Here is a 20,128-nt window from a genome sequence, read left to right on the forward strand (position 1 = left end):
CTTAAATTGCTTAGTCATATAAATAAATATAAATACAATTTCTCTGTTGTTTTAAAATATGAAGTCCAACTAAATTGTCTATGAAAACAAGTTTGTATTTTGAAATAGTGTAATGTTTGTTATTTATTTTCTTATAGCTTTATCATCCCAATGTTGTACGCTATTACAAAACATTTCTGGAAAGTAAGTAAGAGTTTTGATGATATTTCTTAATGAAAAGTATCTTTGTTACATATTTTTATATTAGAATGTTAAAAAAATAAGCTTAATCAACTATTTTCTTCACTCTTTTTGTTGTTTAAATGAGAGTGAACAATTTTGTGCATCACTTTTTTGATCAATGAAATAGTGAAGTAATCAATGACCTAAAGTTGGTTATATATACCTGTACTCCCATTGAGAGACACTGAATGGACAAACGAAAATAGTTATTATAGCTATTTTAATACACAAAAAACTCAGTAGCATCAGGAGAGAAGAAAACTAAAGGGTAGTGGTTTCTTTAAGAAAAAATGAAAAGTTGTTTTTGTTGAATTAGATGACTTTTTTCATCTCCAAAATAAATTGGGAGTGGGCTAGGTCTTTATTTCTTTTACTTAAAGTTCAAGTAATTACCACAAGGTGGCGATAGAGCCCTGATTTTCTGCAGACAGACTCTGTGCAAGGATAATGGAATACAGAATCAAAACATTGAGACAAAGCCAAAACAGTCAATTATTTAAAACAAAATAGGACCTTTGACTGATATAAATATTGATAAATTGTAATGATGTATGTCACATATGAACTTTCAAGATAAATCTCCATCTGAAGGGAAGATTTAAGCAGTACAAGGCAAAGACTGAAGCTTCTTCACTGCCTCTCTATAGGTGCTCTTGTTATGCAAACCTGTGGTGTACTTTGACATGTTACAATTTTTACCCATCTCTCTTTCAACTCAGTGAGAAACTCTTCAGTAAATCCTGAACCCTTGGCTGTTTGTTCTTGATATTAGAATAATTTTCTGTAATTTAGTGCTTATTCTATCATAAAGAGATATAGATTGGCTTCGAACTTGCACTAAAGTGACACAACTGGTCTTAGTTAAAAATAAAAACAACAAAATCCACTTTTTACAAGTCGAAGTGACTTTTTTACAACAAAAAGAATTGGAAGTGACTTAAACATACATAAAATATGATAAAATAGATTATAAAATTGTGATAAAAAGAAATAAAAGGTGAGAAAATTAAAAATAAAGCCAGAAGGAAGGTTAGAACATACAATAAATATTTCTTGGGATTATGAAAAAATTGGAAACAATATAAATGTCTTTCTTTAGGGAAATGATTAAATAAATTCTGATCCAACTGTATTGTGGAATACTTTGTAACCAATAGAGAGAATGGTATGGATCTGTGTGTACTGGCACATAAGGATGTTAAAAAAAAAAAAAACAACTATAGTTGCAAAACATGTATAGTATGAATTCATTTTTGTTAATATTGTATACATACGTATTTCATATACATCCAAAACATCACGAAAGATACATATCACAAACCATTGTTAATAATTTCATATTGGTTTTGGAGGAGAAAGTAGAATTTACTGCTTTGTTTCTTGGCCTCCAAACATAGTCGGTTCTGAGAGTTCCAGCATCCACAAGATAAAACCCGGAGAAGCTCAGCTTTCTCTGCTCTTGACATAACAGAAATTTCTGTCATGGGTGTTGTTTTCAACTGTGTCATTCATTGCAAGACCACGGCATGATTCCGTTGTAAAATTCTGTAAGGTAAATCTCTGAGACTACAAAACAATGCAGTTTAAAATTTTCTGGATGTCCAACTTGGGTAAAAATTTCAAAGGTAAATATTAGACTATTGAGAGGAAAGATGGATTTACATGTTCTTCAGGGAATCTTCACTGACTTGGGATCAGTAGCTTTTTCTCCCAGCCATTCCACATTACAGTGTACATAGCAAATGATAATATTTGCCAATATAAACTTATGGTAGGAGGTAGCTTGTAGCCGCAAGTGATGGTTGTGGGGCTCCAGTTGTCCCAACTCCCCCATTTCCCTCTTCTAGGGCTAAATAGATCCATATCTTAATACATGTCTAACTCGTTAGTGCTGTGTCCTACACATTCATTGGGAAGCTTGGATTTTTTTTTTTTTTAAATTAAATCTATCGGAATGACATTGGTTAATATAATTGTATAGGTTTCGAGTCTACAATTTGATAGCACGTCATATTTATATCACATTGTGTTCACTGCTCAAAGTCAAATATCCTTCTGTCACCATATATTTGACCCCCTTTACCCTTATCTATCTCTCCCTCTCCTCTTTCCTTCTGGTAACCACTGAACTGTTATTTGTGTCTGTGAGTTTTTGTTTGCTTGTTTATTTGTTGCTTTCAGTTTTATATCCCACGTATAAGTGAAATCATATAGTTCTCAACTTTTTCTGTCTGACTTACTTAGCTTAGCATGATAATAACAAGATCCATTCATGCTGTCACAAATGCAAAATGTGGATTCTAATTCGTGTTTTCAAAATATTTTTATTGAGTTTAAATTTCTATTACCTCTTTCTTTTTTTTTTAGATGATAGGTTGTATATAGTTATGGAGCTTATAGAAGGGGCCCCTCTTGGAGAGCATTTCAGTTCGTTGAAGGAAAAACAACATCATTTTACTGAAGAAAGACTATGGAAAGTATTTATTCAGGTACACTTCTATTTTCATTAATTTTTTCTATAGAACAGTAAAGATGCCAGCTGGTTTCTTAGCAACATATGTAGTAGTCATCAGTGGTTATGTGTGTATTGGGAGGAATAACATTTGTTTTTTCTTTGCTGTTTCAAGCTATGCTTAGCTCTTCGGTACTTGCACAAGGAGAAGAGGATCGTCCATAGGGATCTGACGCCAAACAACATTATGTTGGGGGATAAGGACAAAGTAACAGTTAGTAAGTATAAAAATCTTACAATTTTTAATTTAGAAATTTCTGAATATTATTCTAGAGCAGAGCTATCCCACAGAACTTAACTGCACTGAAAGGAATGTTCGCTATCTGCACTATCCAATATGGTAGCCACTTGCCACGTGTGACTATTGGACACTTGAAATGTGACTAGTGTGACCAAGGAGGTGAAACTTAAATTCTATTAAATTTTAATTAAGTCGAACATTCCTATGAGACTAGTAGCTACTATTTAGTTGTATTTTGCCCATATGAGAGAAATGAGGGAATAAACTACTCTTAGGATGCTTAGGTTAGTCTCTAGGTATTGTCTTTCTGTAGAAAGCTACTTCATAAAGAAAAGCTTTATGATCACTCCATGGGTATTTTACACTATTTTACACTATTTTATTTTACACTATTTTAACATAGTCTGCACCATATGAGTGTAACATGTATATATAATACACTTAAGTAATATCATACATATGTACTACGTATAATATGTAATTACATATCAAAGGCTATGAAAAATCCAGCCATTCATATATTTCAACATCAGTTTTTATCAGAATATTTTCACCTGTAGCTGGTAGGCCTCATGCTTAACAAAATTTTATAAATGAGAATGTTAATTTTTTCCCCCACAGTTGGCTAATTCTCAACCATAACTTAAAATGAACTTTTTAGCTTAGCAGATATATTAGTTTTTTCCCACCTTTCTTTACTCATGAACACTTGTTTCTCTCATGGACTGTTAGTGGATCACCAGCTGTAAGCAGGGAGACATGTCTAAACCAGTGATCTCCAAATACCTTTGATCATGACATTCTATCATTAAAAATTTTTTTTGGCAGTACACTGCCATTATATGTATGCTTGTTTATAAATTCTATACATATATCACTGTATAATCATCCTGTAGTACATGAAGTTTACAGAGGTAAAATATAAAGGGGTACCATAAAAAAAATCAAAGTAAAGATTTTAATATTTTTCCCTGCCCCTCAGTAGTGGCCTTAGGCGCCCAGCTTTGGAGACAGCTGCCCTAAATGTTACAGATGCAAGAGCTATATGACAGCAGTTCGAAGCTGACTCGCTTAGATTTAGAAGAAACTACTTCCTCATGAAGGCAATTCCAGATGTACACTTACCAAAACTGCATGTCTTCAATAAAAGCGACTAGATTTACTGTCCAGATTTTTGCAAGTAGAGTATCTTATATTAGTTTAAAAAGATAAGAGCAAACTAAAATAGAAGCTCTGTGCATAACCTTCGATGCAAAATTGCTTGGAAATATTTCAAGCTAGAGCTTTGTGAAATACAAAATGTGACCAAATTAATTGTGAATCTTCATCTCGGACACACATTTGCTTAATCCTTTGAAATTAATTATAAATTAGTTTACCATTAAGCTTTTTACTGTTTTTCTTTGTATAAAATAGATTTGTATTTCATTAAGAATTTTTGCTATTTATAAACATGTAGGCATTTCAGTTTATAAGATAATAAGGATTATTATAAATTATGTATTTGAACTTCATAGCAAATAGAACATATATATGTGTGTACATATATATGCACACACATGTACATATATTATTATATACTATTAAACAGATATGTTTGATGTGGTATATACATATGTATGTACATGTATAGATAAGAAAAAAAAATCTGTTTAATCTTCCTTAGATGGCTATTCAGGCCATATCTCCTGAGTGATAGCTAACCCTGCATTTCATTTTCTTACTAAGATTAGCTACGATCATTTTCTTTGGTTACATTGCAATACACTGAGGTTAATCTATTATTGTAGTAGCCTGATTTCTTTCCTTTCTAAACTTATTTTAATTAATTTTTATATTTATTTTCTTTAATCAGTACCATGCATCAAAGTAGTTTACAAAATAAAATAGTGCTAAAAAGCTTATAAAGAGAAACTTCCCCATTTGCGACTCCCGGTCATTTCCCCGAAATGACCACTTTTAATTCTTTTTTGCTTTTCTTCTCATATTCTATTTTCCATTGTGACAGTGAGGATTTAGTTTTCTAATTCCCTTTTCTTCCCCATCTACCATCCTGCCAATACAATTATAGCACAACTTGGGCTTAAATCAATATTCAATGTTTACATTATTACTACTGTGTAATTATCATTCAACATTGATTTTCTTTCCTTCCTCGGTGACCTTTTTGTTTCTCTTGGAGTTAGTAATTATCTTCTTTTTTGTTTGTGTTCCTAGTTTTTTACGTACCTATTAGTTCTTCTTCCCAAATCTTCCAAAATCACTATGAAGGGTTCTCTGTACTATTTATACATGGGCAAACATGACAGTTACTCTCAATTTTGTTTTCCCGGACAACTGATTCCTGTAGCTACTTGCTGTAATGTAGACCAGATTTGAATTTCGCCCTGGAACTTTTATTTACTCCTTTTCTTATTAGAATCTCAATTTCTTATTACCTATGCCTTTCTCTTTCTTTTTTTAACTCCCTTATTTTGCTGAAGTTTATCATCCAGTATTTTCCTAAGAAAAGTCATTTGGAAGTTACCATTTTTGGATGCTTGCATGTCAAAATATATTTTTATGGGACCCTCATAATTTATTGGTAGTTCGGCTGGGTATAGTATTCTCAGAGGAAAATCATTATCCTTTCAATTTTTTAGGTGTTACTTCAATCTTTTAATATCCAGTTTTGCTCTTAGGAAATCCAAGGCTATTCTGATTCCCATTGCTTGATACGTGAGCTGTTTTATTTCTCTGGAAACTTTTAGGATGTTCTCTTTACCCTCTGCTTTGGATAGGTCTCTTCATTCACTGTGTCTGGAACTAGGTATGCTCTGTCGTCTGGAGACTTAAAACTTCTGGGAATTTTCTTGAACTATTTCTTCACTGCTTTTCTCTCCTCTGCTTTCTCTGTTTCCCCTTCTAATATTTGTGTTAGTCTTAGATGTTTATACTAAATAATCTCCTAATTTTTAAAATAATTCTTGTCTCTTTGTTCTACTTTAGAGTTATTTCCACAACTTCATTTTCTTATACTTCTATTGAATATTTTATTTTTATTATTATTATTTTTTTAATTTCCCCAACTTTCATCTTTTTCTTCCATTTTTCAGGGAATCCTGCTTTTATTCTCTCTCAGGATAATACAGACTTTTTTTTTTCTTCAGTATCCTGCATCGTTTCCATATCTTCTAGGTCTATCTTTCCTATGTTTTTTTTTTTTTTTCCTGTTTAGTTTGATCTGTAGTTCCCATTGGACACTGAGGAAAGGCTATCGAGCGAGTTCCAGTTAAGCCTGTCACCTGGTAGACTTCCTTATTAGATATAACTATATACCATATTAGATATATATTAGATATAACTATGTACCATATTCATGTTTACTCTCTAACTTTAATACAAATACATTTTTTGTTTACACTCATACTTCAAAGGATTCCCTAGAAAAACTTACTTTGTTTTACAAGAATAAGCAAATTCTTATTTTGTTTTTCTCTGTCCTGGTCCTCATTGCCATTCTGCCCAATCTTATTTGTATCACTATTTTAGACTTATACTTTGGAATTATTAATTTGAAAAATCATTTTCCATTTTCAAGAGTTTTTGGCTTTAAAGTGAGACAGTTTTAAGTTTCAAATAAAGAAGCGGTGATAAATCTCAGAACAGACTAGTCCAACTTATCTCTACTAAAGCAATTGTATGGGCAAGACATTGAAGTGCTACCATTATTTCAAATGGGTATGAAATGATTTTATGACTAAAAAGATAATCCACTATTTAAAGACATCACTATTTAAAAATATTTTATTTAAAAATATTTTAAATAAAACAGTGATGAAATATGTTTTTCAGTGTCTTATCATTGATATAAATGTGGACATTAGAACCTCTTATTTTTAAGAGGAGTTATAATTCAATTAAAATTTTATAGCATTAATTTGAAACTAAAACATAAGATTCCCAAATTTTAGGAGGCTTAAATAAAGCTAAAATTCATAGTGTTTATAAAAATAGGCTGCAATGTGTGTGTGTGTGTGTGTGTGTGTGTGTGTGTGTGTGTGAGAGAGAGAGTGAGAAGAGAAGAGAAAGTGAGAGAGAGAGAGAGAGAAAGCAAGCAAACATATCACCACAAAGGGGCAGCCTTGTCATATTTTATTTTTCTCTTTTCTTGAGCTAGAAGGTTATTTACTCCCCAAAAGGAAGCACAGAAGCACAGGATTGCCAAGTGATGTTTAAGATGCATGAGACAAGTGTATTGAAAATGTGACCAGAAAAGAAAGCTTTAGAAAAACAAAAATATCCCTCTTCTCTTTTTTCTCACTATAGGTGAATTAGATGTTTTACAATTAAGATTGGTTTGCAGTTATTTATAGTAAGCCTGTTGGCTGGAGTTGGCCTTCATGAAGCAGCAGAGTAGAGAGTACTAACATATTTAGGCATGCACAGTTTTACAAATGGCTAACTGTAATGTTTCAATATATTTCCATTTAAAAGACTGTCTTTTAATGACTTTTGCCATTGAAAAGTGTCCAGGTCTTGCCTCTACATTTATTTGCAGCTTTGGAGGCAACAGACCCTGGTTCAATGGCACATTGGGCTAAGCATAGTCAAAGCTGGCCCCAAATGCTGTCACCTGCCATGTAAAGATCCACATTATGCCATCACTTTAGAGGATGACTCCGAAGGAGGGAATCTGTTGAAATGAACTTGCCTTCTGACCTAGCATTTCACATGTCTTGGCTTTTACAAACACTCACATTTTAATGTAAACCTTACATGCCTGCTTTTATCCTCTGCTCTCAAATAAAAAAAGAAAGGAAAAGGAAAAAAACCTCAACTATAGGTAATAGATTTCAGACATGGGCTTTAGTGCATGACTCAAGAGGCCACATGTTCATACTGCAACAAAACAGGCTGTGCATATTTGTAGATGTTTCTCAAATTATATGTGGCTGTTGCTATTGGTAATAATAAAGGCATAGTTGATTCAATGGAACATTTATCAAAGACTCGAATGCTCATAAAATACAATCATATGCATGCATGTTGGGGTGGATATAAGATGAAAGCCACGGTCTCTCTCTCCTGAGCTCACAGTCTTATGGGAGGGCGTTCAGATCTTTACTCAGAAGTATTGTCTGAAATACCACATCCTGTAGTGAATAAGACAAGCATGACAGATATGGTTACTGTCTCCATGGAGCTTATAGTTGCATTACAGAGTGATAAAGGCAAGGACGTTATCTATACAAAAGTACTATTAAATTGGGATGGACCATGGTATGGTCCATCCATACCATGGATGCAGTAACAAGTAACCTGAAAGTCTCAGCAGCTTAAAACAGTGGCGAACTATAGCCTGTGGGACAAATCCAGCTGTGGCCTGTTTTTGTATGTTCTGAGAGCTAAGAATGGTTTCTATATTTTTAAATGATTGCTACTAGAAGAGAAGAATATGTGACAAAGACTACATGTGACCCAAGAAGCTTAAATATTTACCATCTGGCCTTTTACAGAAAAAGCATATCCACCCCTTAAAACACCAAAGTTTCTATCTTGCTCATACTACATGAACATTGTAGGTCAGTAAGGGGACTTAGAGACCCAGGCTGCCTGAAACTCCTCCACACCTGCTTCCATATCACAGAGGCAGTGACCCGAGAGCATGGCGAACCATATCTCGACTCTTAAAACTTCTGCCCCAAAGTGTCACATGTTACTTCAGCTCAGATTTCATTCGTCAAAGCAAGTCAGATTTAACAGGGTGAGGATATATTGCTTCCCCAGAAAAAATATGGGCTGAACCGTTACACAATCTTTCACAGCTACCTTGCACAGGAGAAAAAGTGACTAATTCTGCCTGCAGGGCTTTCAGGTAAGGAGTTAAATAGGCCAGATAATTGTTACGCTCTTTTGTAGAGACAACAGACTGGGCAAGAATATGGAGGCACCAAATCTTTACCACCTTAGGAAAAAATTGGAAATAAAACTTCCCAGTGTTGGGTTTATAAGGCCTTCTAAGTTTATATGGCCGTATAAAATACACCAGAGATGAAGGATAATAGAGTTTATTTTAGTGGGTGTTTTCATATTGGCACATTGGGATATGATTAAATCCTCTGAAGAAAAAATTATAGGGTAGGATCTGATGCGTTATGGATGTGTTGTTTTCATTCTGTGAGTTTTCCCAAAGTGTGTTCTCTGAAGCAGCATGGTGAGTAGGTGGGGGTGTCTATTTTTACAGAGACAAATTCAGCAATGCACTGTACTACACATCTGACTGTCTGATCAGTCTGCCCAGCCTCATTAGTGGGCTGAAACACTGGAGCCTTTTGGAGTCTAGAATCATGCCACAAATTGTGTGTGCGTGCGCATGCATACGCGCGTGTGTGTGTGTGTGTGTGTGTGAGAGAGAGAGAGAGAGAGAGAGAGATAAGAGACTTCTTGTTTTTGTAAGACTCAGATCCTTAGCACTCCTACTAAATATTACAACTGTGTGTGTAAAGTTTCATTATCCCAAGTAATAGTAACCAGAAACAAATCCCACACTGAAAAATGATTTAAAGAGCCAACATTTACTAAGGACATTAGGTTCCCGAAGAATCCAGTGTGCTGAAAGCCATCCTAAAGTAAAATGAAGTTTGTGTATAGTAGATATGGAATTACCTAGGATTCAGGAAGTACCCTTGTGTCAGGTGTTGAACTTTTCATCCTGAAGCTCCCAGTCATAACAACTCCATCAATAAAAATCAACAAAATAGTGGTGCTGCTGAGTAAAAGGAATACATTCACTCTGCCTCACCCTGGGTAGGGTCTGTACGGGGGAGCGGGGAAGGGGGCTTTGGAAGAGTGGCATGGGGCCTGGGGGAAGAGCTCCCTGGTACACCAGCATTCAATCCCTGCTTCCTTCCCCTATTTTAGAAATTCATTTGAGACTCGTTTAAGGTTCTACTTATTGAATTAGAAATAATATGGTTTATGACAGCTATACTTCATTTGGAGGAAGGTCGAGGGCAGTTTTGGGGACAGGGATTAGAAATCTGAGTTGCCTTCACAGGAGGAAGTACCTGCCAGTGGGACAGGGGTTTGTTGAGGAGAAATTCTGAGCATCTTTCTGGGAATCCCCTTCTTGTCCCTCGTGGAGCCCTGCACAGAGGATTACTGATGATCCTGCTGCTATAGAAGTTGGAGGCTGGCCGCTCCATCTGCTGAGGCAGAAGGAAAGGGCAGAACTTTAGACAAGATAGAGTTGCAAAGTGGACATCTTCCTTCTGGCCTCTTACACAGCTGTGTTCAAGTAGACACCTCTGCCATCGCCTAGCATGGGGTTTCAACTGATCATCTCCTGAAATTATCAGAGTCATTCCTCGTTTTCACTTAGAGAGACATCCTTAAGATTTCAAAAATTTTAGCTATGCTTTGAAGTAAAGAAGCCGCTGCCCGTAGCTACATCTCTTGAGCGTTCACTATGGCATAAAAATCATATACTCATTTTCTCTTCCAATATTTGAGGCACATTTCCATCTTTACAGATAATAAAACGGCTTAGAGAGGTTAGGAAACTTGCTTAAAGCACACCCAACTAATAGATTGGCAGTGCCAGGGATGAACCACCTTTGCCTCTAGAGTTTGTCGCTTAACCAAATCTCTTAATAGTATTCCCTTAGGGGAGCCATTCCAGGTAAAGAAAAAAGGCACGTTTTGGGGCACCAAGGTGCTCTTAATCAAAATGCTGTGCAAGGATGAGGCCAACAGCTCTTTTAAAATGGACATTTTAAGATGGGCGATGATGACAGAGGTCAGTCATCTGAACATGGCCTGTGAAGTCCTGCATCACTGGGCCATACCCTCGATTTTCTACTCTCCAGCCAGCCTGGCCTTTTCTCAGTTTTTTAATGGATTATACTTACTTGATCATAGGACCTTTGCATATGTGGCTTCCTCAGCTTAGAAGTTTCTTCTCTATTTTCTCTTCTTACGTAGTTAACTCCTGTCATCCTTTACGTATTTAGTCAATCACCATTTTGTCACACATGTTTTCCCTTACAAGCTGCGTCCCCTATATCCTCTCATGACATCATATATTAACCTGTTCTTTAATGATTTTGTCACAACTGCAAATCTACATTTATGTGTATGATTCTTTGTTTAATGTGTATCTCTAACATTGGTCCCTAAGAGCTGTCAATATGAACGGTTTCTGACATGGTTACTATTTTATCTTTAGTACCTGGAACATAGTAGATGTTTAGTGTATATTTTAATTGGACTAATGAATGAATCGATGAATAAATGGAGAGTCTTGAAGGCTAGTAGGGAAGCTGGAAACTTTATAAGGACTAGCAATCAAGAGGCCTCCTGGTACTTATATTGGGGCTTATTGTGATAAAAACAAAGGCTAGTAGATTGTTCCATTATTAAATACCCTATGGAATGGATCAGAAGGAAAAGCTGCTGATGAGGGGCACTTAGATTATGTATGGCAGGAGGAACAAGGGCCTGGACTCATGGCACATTTAAACTATGGTCCCAGAATGAAAACAAAGGTTTAGCTACAAGCGCTGGTGAGTGGATAAATGTAGGAGCACAAAGGAAGAACAGAGATTTTTAGCCTGGGTAATGGGGACAATGTGTTGCCATCTGCTGTTTGGGATATCCCAGAGCCGCAGTCCTCAATCTTTCTGACACCACAGACTGGTGCCCCTATGAGAATCTAATGCCTGATGATTTGAGGAGTAGCTAAGGCTGTGATGATAGCGCTGGGGAGACGCTGCAAATACAGATGAAGCTTCGCCTGCTCGCCTGCCACTCACCTCCTGTTATGCGGCCCGGTTCCTAATAGGCCACTGACCTATACCAGTCTGTGGCCTGGGGGTTGAGGACCCATGTCCCAGAGGGCTGTGAATGATGAGCTTACTCTGGGGTGTGAAGGGGCAAGTGGTTCAGATGAAGCCCCAGACAGAGGCCGGGGCTTTCTGGCTTGGCTGTGAATTTAGGAGTTACTGACACGCCTGTGATAGGTGAAAGCTCCCTGTGGAGAGGGATGGGAACACCATACATCTGTGCAGTATTTCAGAATGCTTCTCATCTATTGTAAGTTGTCGGAGCAATCTTTGCAAAAGTTAAGGTAGGTTTTATAGGCCATTTTTGAGAAAACAGAGTAGCTGAATAATGTGTCCAATGTCACACAAGTAGTAAATAACAGAGTAAGAATCTAAGAACTCAACTCAAGACCACACCTTTTCCATCTAAAGACTGGCAGCCATAGGCGGTAGCAGCAACATGCTATAGTCTTTACCATTATCTGTATCTTTTGTTCTATCAAAGGAGAGTATTTTTAATCCTAATTCTCTCTCTTTCTCTTTTTCTCTCTTTTAATAATGTGCTGTATGCAATGCACAGGGAAAGAACAAAACTGTTTTCTGTTGCCATTTTTGAATTTCTATTATAGCACATGAATGCTTTTGTGACCATAGTTCCTGAAGTAAAACTTTTTCCTGTACTCCAAATATGATCACAAATGAGGAAAGAGTAATAGAAACATAATTGCTAACACTAAAATCTTCCAAATGGCGGAACAATATTAGCTTTCACTTTCCTTAAGAGCACTTCTCCACCTTCTATGTTTTTGCAGCCATTAGTCTGCATTTCTGCCATTTTTCTAAATTAACTGGAGTGGGTAGAATCATTGTGAGAACCACTACTTAGTTTTGCCTTTTAAAATCAATGGCATTTTTATAAAGGCAAGATAATTTCTATGTAGAATTAGAACTAAAAGTTAAAGGCTTATTTTAGATTGCAAATTGGTCAAGGTTTATGTGTGCTAAAATTATCGTGAGCACCTAAAAATATTAAAATACTATACTATTTCTACTAATTTTCTCCATTACATAATAGAGGAATAGAAAGGTTATAGCAAGCCATGTAGCTTGTGGATAGTTCTTAACACTTCATATAATTTAGGCCTCTAATATTTCCCATTTGTCCAAAGTACTGTTGGATTGAGAGGATGAATAGGTAGATAGGTAGGTAGGTAGGAGGGTGGGTAGATAGATAAGTAGATAGACAGACAGACATATCCATATGCATATATATCTATATCTATATCAAAAGATATCTCTGTCAATCTGGTGATAAATGATATAGTCTTTGCTCCTGTATCTTGCATACTAATTAAGACTCTCAAATAAAAATGAATGTTAACTAAAAATAAAGTAATTTCAGGTAATGAAAGATGTTAAAAATTAAGTAAATGTAACAGAAAGGTGTTGAAGAAGGGGTCAAATTTTTGATAGTGTGATCAAATAAAACATTTCCAAAAACCTGGATAATGTACGATCTTATATGCCTGTTAGGAGTTTAGCCTTGGTTCTTAGTATTTATCAGAAGTCTTTGTAGAATTTTAACCTCATTAGTGGGGATATCTGCTCTAGGTTTTTCAAAGATCATTTTGACTCTGGAATGGAGAGTTACGTTTTGAAGGGAGTGATGGAAGCAGAGAGCCTGTTTAGGAACTATAGTTCAGTAGCCTAGGTGAAGGTTCATGGTGGCTCAGAGTAGAGCAGTAGTGGTTATATTAATTATGTATTGCTGTGGTGCAAATCACTGTGAAACTTAGTGGGTAAAAACAATAAACATTTATTTTCTCACCATTTCCAAGGGTCAGGAATTCAGGAGCAGTTTAGTTGGGTAGATCTCGCTCAGGGTCTCTCACAAGGGTTTAGTCAAGTTGTCAACTAGGGCTGCATCATCTGAAGCCTTGACTTGGACTGGAGATCACATGGCTGGCAGTTAGTTCTGGCTTTTGCCTGAACTTGGCCTCTTATCCTCCAGGGCTGCTCTGGTTCAGCACTATGTTTTTATGTAATACTGGTAATTACATCTTTTGAAATGTTGGTAAATCTGTACAATGAGGTTATGAGGAATATTTTCCTACCACCTCGATATAAGTTGTTGAGTGGTTTATAAAAGAGAAGTATTTGTAAGTGATTTGAAAAGTAAAGCTAGTGCTAATATTATAGATATTTGATGTTCTAAATTAAAAATTCAAATCATTCCTTGTTGACATAAAAATATTTTAAGATTATTTTAAATATCATATTTACTGTGATTTAGTACCAATAGATGCCATTTAATTTCAGGTTTTTAGGTCTTCATGTTAGTTATTCAGGCTTACCTTATTTTTATTTTTATTTTGGCCAGATGAGATCATTACTGCCATATGCCAAAATATTAGATTCATTCCATCAATTTAAAATTGTAAGAGATAATTTAAAAAGTGAAATCAAAAGTTCAATTAGTACTTTGTCCTATGTTTCAATCAAAACTAACATTAGATTTTTAAAATGATAAACCTCATTATGTCAAAATATGTAGCATATAGACATATTATTTGTATGCTATTTATTAAGGCTGGGAGTGGTATAGAAGGCTAGTACATAGGGCATTATGACCGAAGGTAAAAAAATATAAAATAAAAAAAAGCTTTTTATTGTGAACTGTAATAGTTATTATAAAACTTAAGGAATGGTGCTAATTCTGGGAAAGTATAATAACATTGTTTTGTTTTATGAATTGTAGCTGACTTTGGCCTGGCAAAGCAAAAACAAGAAAACAGTAAACTCACATCTGTTGTTGGAACAATCCTGTATTCCTGGTAAGGACAGTTATTTTATGGCTCTCAAACATCATACTTAACTCGTTTGGGCTTTCATTTTTTTTTTCTTGGCTCACAAAGAAAAGACAGTTTTAGGAAACGAAGCTTGTTTAGTAAGTTTTCCCCAATTATTCAGGTAATATACATGTGTAGAATTCTGTACATTGTTATGTGTGTTTAAAGTGACAACAACAACAACAACAAATTATTGTTCTTCTAACGTAACTCTGACCCTCTTAGGAACTACTTTTACTACTTATAAATTGAAATGATCCTTGACATATAGTAGATGTGCAATAGTTGTTGAACGAATCTATGAAAGAACTAGTAGACTTGCTAGCCAAAATGACACTTGGAACATTTTATTGCACCTATGGTATGTATGATTCTTTTTCTTTCTTTATGCCTATAAACATTCAAGGGTAGGAGAAGAGTTTTTATGTCCTAATATATATCCCAGCATCTGGTAAATAATAATTGCTTAATAAATTATATTGTGTGAATGAATAAATCATGACATAAATACTTACACATATGTTTACAAGGTTGGTTGCTTCTTGGATAAATGAGTGTTTATATTTTGATGAATTGAGACACTTATAGCTTCTTTAGCATGCTTTGAGGGTTTCTTTGCAATCTATTAATTATTTTGAAGTGAAAATCTTTTGCTGATCACGTATAACTTGTTTGAATCTGCTGAAATTAACGGAAAGATATAGTCATCAGTAGACATAGTAGATTTCAAGGAAATATTTTAAATGTCATTCATGAAGTCAGGCAATCAAGACCCTTCTACATTCTTTTTAAATCTAGTTTACTGTTGTGCAGTTGAGTACTGAGGATAGAATTCAATGTGAATCTTCTAAGGGCGGGTGAGTGGAAGTTGTAAATAACAGCCTCATTTAAAAAATTCCTTTCATACAAAAATGTTCAGAATAGTGTTTTGGAGGGTGAATTATCATTTATTTTACTAGAAATTTCTTTGTTCTTGAAACTAACTTAGAAGATACAGAGGTTGGTGGCCAGGTTAATACTGTACCTTGAAAAATGCAAGTTTATGTGTACACTTAATCTCTTAACAGTGTTGACCAACCCATTACTTCTGCTGTATGAATAATTTTCTTTTGTTTCACTTTGCATTCTTTTTCAGATATAAAGAAAGTTTAATCACATAAGTGTTAAGTTATCATATATTCCTGAACAGGTTTGTTTGTCAGTCAATTTTACAAAACAAATAAAATACAAACTCAAATTTCAGTGGGTCATACTTGGTATAAGCAGATTTATTCCCAATTTTAGAATTTTAGTTTTGCTAACGTGATACCTTTGTGTGTGTTAGGGCGGGGAGACTCTAGAGTGTGTAGGAAGAAATCTAAAACATGACAAGTATTTTCCTTTATTAGTCCAAAGATAGAGTTACATTTTCCTTTAATTTTACAGTAACTGAACAATTAGAAAAGGTGAACCTTCTAATAAAGTTCATCTATTTTATTTAAGTATATCACAATTGTTTCATTTAAATGCACAGTATATTTTATCACCATTCATCTTTGCATTATGCTTTTCGTTCACTTAAATTGTTTTAAAAATTATTTCTACTCCCTTCTCCTACCTCTTCTTTCCCCTAGTTGTTGGAAATGCCCCTTGTATATGGGTTTGATGACTTTAACATCACATACCATCTGTCTTCCTAGTTTTTGATGTCTTCAACTGAGCCTGTAGTTAAAAAAAAAACAAAAAACAACAACTTGGTTTCTAATTAAAATCCGTTACTTTCTTACTTAGGGATTCTCTAGAAGACAGGATTCAAGTAAAATAGTTTATTTGGGAGGTGGTCCCAGGAAACGGTGGTAGGGGAATGGGGAAACAAGAGAGAAGGGAAAGCAGCCAGTACAGGAAACATTAATAATGAGATTCATAGATTATCATCTGAGATATAATGTAGATGTTTCAGAGTTGTCCTGTATGCCGAGCGAAAGCTCGAAGTATTTTTTTACTTTTTTTATTTTTTCCAGTTTCAAGTTTGAACATGTCACTAGCAAGGGCTGCTTTGGAAGTTAACTCCCAGGCACTCTGGCCTGACTGCAGTGGGCTGGGAGAAAGCCCTCAGGCAGAGAGTCATGGGACACTGCTTAGCAGTATGATGCCAAGGGCTTGTACTGGATATGTCAGTAGGCGGAGACCTGGCCAGGGTCCCCACACTGTCACCTATTATACTCCCTCAAGTTCTAATTGTTCCAAATGTAAGGTATTTCTTAATAAATTGTTTAATATGTCCAGTTTCTTTTGAATTTTCCATATTTTTAATTTTGGGTTTTCTCTGAGTTTTTGAATTAGACAAAAATAAAACAGATATCTTTCATAGTCCTTACTTTGAGTCCCACACCTTCATGCCTTTACTTGTATTGCCCCTTTAGCCATCCCCAGGGTATTTCTCTCTAAATTCTGTCATCTTTGTGTGATCCTTCTGAGCTTCTCTGAGCCTATTAATGGGGATTTTGGATGCCCGGCATTGCCCTCAAGGGTCCCCAGAGTTTGATGAGGTTGATGTTCCCATGTTATTTTGCTCTTTTCTTTTGCTTTTACTTCCTTAGATATTAATTTATTTAATGGAAGAGAGTTCTCTTTATCAACTATTGTAGGAAGTGCCTCAGAGCATTCTTTATTCTGTATCTCAGTTGCTAGATAAATCGTGTGTGAGCACTGGACTGACTATGCTAGAACAGAAGGTCAAGAAAATCTCATTTTCTTCATCTGGTTTGATTCATTATTAGGCTGGTCATTGTTATCATTCTCATGGAAAATAATCTCCTTATAAATAAGTACTTTGGTTCCATTTTTTATGTCTGTGTCCAACTCCAATTTCACAGTCCCAAGCTGACCACTATCTTCAACTGCATTTTCAGAGCAGATTTTAGAGTTTCAGCTCTGAGAATCATTTTACTAAGGCTAGTTCTTCACTGAACATGTATTTGGGTTTTCTGGGTAATAAGCAAGTATGGTCTAATAAAAATGGAAAACTGACTAATCCTGGAATGAGAATTCAGACTTTATTGCTTAGTGTAATCGCATTCACATCATGATATTAGATAATAAAAACAAAAGCTGGTGAAGTTTTCACTGGATGGATCAAAATAATCCTGTATGCAAACCTGGACAAGTAGAGACAAAGTGAAGCATGCCCAACTATTGACTGTACCTCGTAAGTTCTTAAGAAAGCTACAATATCTTCAGAACTCAGAAACTGTTAAATGGCTTACAACACTTCAGTAGCTTCCAACTGCTCATAATTTAAAGACCAAGTACTCAGTGTGGCCACAAGCAGACAACCCTGCATGCTCTAGCCTCTGCCAAGTTATCCAGCTTTACCTCAACCCGGATTTTACTCTGCCAAATCCTAGATGTTCTATCTACGTTCCCTCTGACCACAGGGCTTTTGCACATGCTGCTCCCTCTAGCTGAAATACTCTTTTATCCTCTTGACATCTGATAAATTCTTTCTCATCCTTTGCTTCTCAACTGGAATGTAGCCTCTTCAGCCTAGCCCCTCTCTAGGCAGGGCATACTTCCCCTGGTCTGTATCCTTTATGCACTTTTCCTTCACAGAGCTGAAATTTTCATTTATTTTGTGATAGGCCATGACGATTCTGTTCATCACTGTCCCCAGCACTGAGCCTAGAGTCTGGTACTTTATAGGCTCATAAGGAATATTTACTATAAGAATGATCTAATACTGGCCTGATTTTGAATAGAACCTAAAATTATATACTCTAAAGAAAATTGCTCCTTTTCACTATAACAATTTTTTTTTTATCCCCTATGACCCTCTCCCTTTGCTATTCCTTCAGAACTCCAAATGCACCCCTTAGATGCTCTCCCTCCAGAAAGCTGCAGAGTTTCCTTCCTTACTCTGCCCACCCCCCGCTCTGGTCTCTGCATCGCTTTTGTAGAGAGGTTTTCCTGATCATCTGCCCCAGATGGCTCCCTCCTTCGGACTCTATCATTTTATCTTAGTTTATTTTTCTGTAGCACTTTATTTTTTCTGGCCTCTATCTGACATTATGTTATATTTTAATTGGTTTATCACGTGTCTCTCCCACTAAAACACAAAGTCTGTGCCAGCAGGGGCTATTGTCGGTTTCATTACTGTTGTTTCTCTGGGGCCTAGAAGAGCAGACAAACAGAATTCTGGTAAATATTTAGAATATTTTGAATTATTAAAGCGAAAATAAGTCATTCTTTTTTTCTTTGATTTGTCTAAAAATGTCTTTCTTTAGAAACTTTATTGAAGAGTAATTGGGAGAAATCAACAAATATAATTGTATATGTTTAAAGTGGGCAACGCGATGATTTGATAGACAACTACATTGTGGGGTGAATACGAAGATCAGGATAACTAACACATCCATCGCCTCGCATAGTTAACTCTTTGCGATGGTGGTAGTGAGAATCCACTCTCAGAAAATTTCAGGTGTACAGTATCCTACTATTAACTGTGGTTATCATGCTGCACATTAGATCTCAGGACTTATTCTTCTTGTAACTGGACATTTTTACCCTTTGACCCAATCATTCATTTTTCCTTCTTCTCAGCTCCTAGTAATCACTGTTCTATTCTCTGTTTCTCTGAAATTGGCTTCCTATTCTTTTTTTTTTTTGACTTTTTTCAGCTGGCTTATTTTACTTAGCATAATGTCCTCTAGGTTCATTGATGTAGTTGCAAATGGCAGACTTTCCTTTTTATGGCTGAATAATATTCCATTGTACGTATTTGCCACATTCTTTATTTTAATGAGATTAAAAATCCATGTGCATTTTTATCAAACTCTAAAGAACTAACATATTTTTGAACTCTTCTTACTTTCACCTCAATAAAGCCTGGAGTGAATGGTTTTTAGTGTGAAACAGTAAGTGCCTTGGTGCTAGGGTCTGTTTTATTTTATTTTATTTTCCATTTATTTACTTTTATATCTTCCACAGTTACTAGAACAGCGAATAATGGGATCAATGGGATGTTATTTTAAAAAAAAAAAATTAATGTGGAATAATTACAAATTATTGAGACAAGTATTTTTTCTGCAACCGTTAAATTGGCCCTGAGGGAAATTTCTAAAGAGGAATTTTTTGAAAATAAGAACATAATTGGAAAGAGAAAGTAATATTGACAGGCAGATCAGTAGGGTCATTGTTAAGAGCACAGGCTCTGCAATCAGGCTGCCTGGGTTTAAGTCCTCGGTCTGCTGAGAATAATAAATTATTGACCTTCTCTGTGCCTCAGTTTCTTTGTCTGTAATCTAGGGATGTTAACGGCACTTTTAATAATTTCTAGGGTTGTATGCAAGTCAAGTGCTTGGAATAACCTGGCATATGGTAAGCACTCACTAGAAAATAGTGATCGTTGTTTTGTGTTTGTCTAACATTTGAAAATATAGTGTTCATTTGAATGTATAGATTGTATTATGTCTAGGAATCAGATTTATTTTTAAATAGTTACAACAGAGAAGAGTTACTTATG

The 20,128-nt window shown here is 35.4% G+C and overlaps 1 protein-coding gene across 5 annotated transcripts in view; it reads left to right on the forward strand.

Moving 5' to 3' along the window:
* NEK10 (NIMA related kinase 10) overlaps window positions 1-20,128 on the forward strand; it is a 186,153-nt gene that overhangs the window by 63,026 nt on the left and 102,999 nt on the right. For 4 of the 5 annotated variants that reach the window (XR_005647358.1, XM_039836712.1, XM_039836713.1 and 1 more), the window contains 4 exons: window positions 138-183; window positions 2,590-2,711; window positions 2,850-2,952; window positions 14,538-14,613. Coding sequence is in view for 4 of the 5 variants with exons in the window: in XM_039836712.1 (XP_039692646.1) it covers window positions 138-183; window positions 2,590-2,711; window positions 2,850-2,952; window positions 14,538-14,613 (347 nt within the window). In the remaining variant the exon portion in view is untranslated. The remainder of the gene's footprint in view (window positions 1-137; window positions 184-2,589; window positions 2,712-2,849; window positions 2,953-14,537; window positions 14,614-20,128) is intronic. The other variant, XM_039836715.1, reaches the window with a different exon arrangement.

Source organism: Pteropus medius, unplaced genomic scaffold (assembly GCF_902729225.1).
Source record: "Pteropus medius unplaced genomic scaffold, Ma_sr-lr_union100, whole genome shotgun sequence".
NCBI classification, from domain to species: domain Eukaryota; kingdom Metazoa; phylum Chordata; class Mammalia; order Chiroptera; family Pteropodidae; genus Pteropus; species Pteropus medius.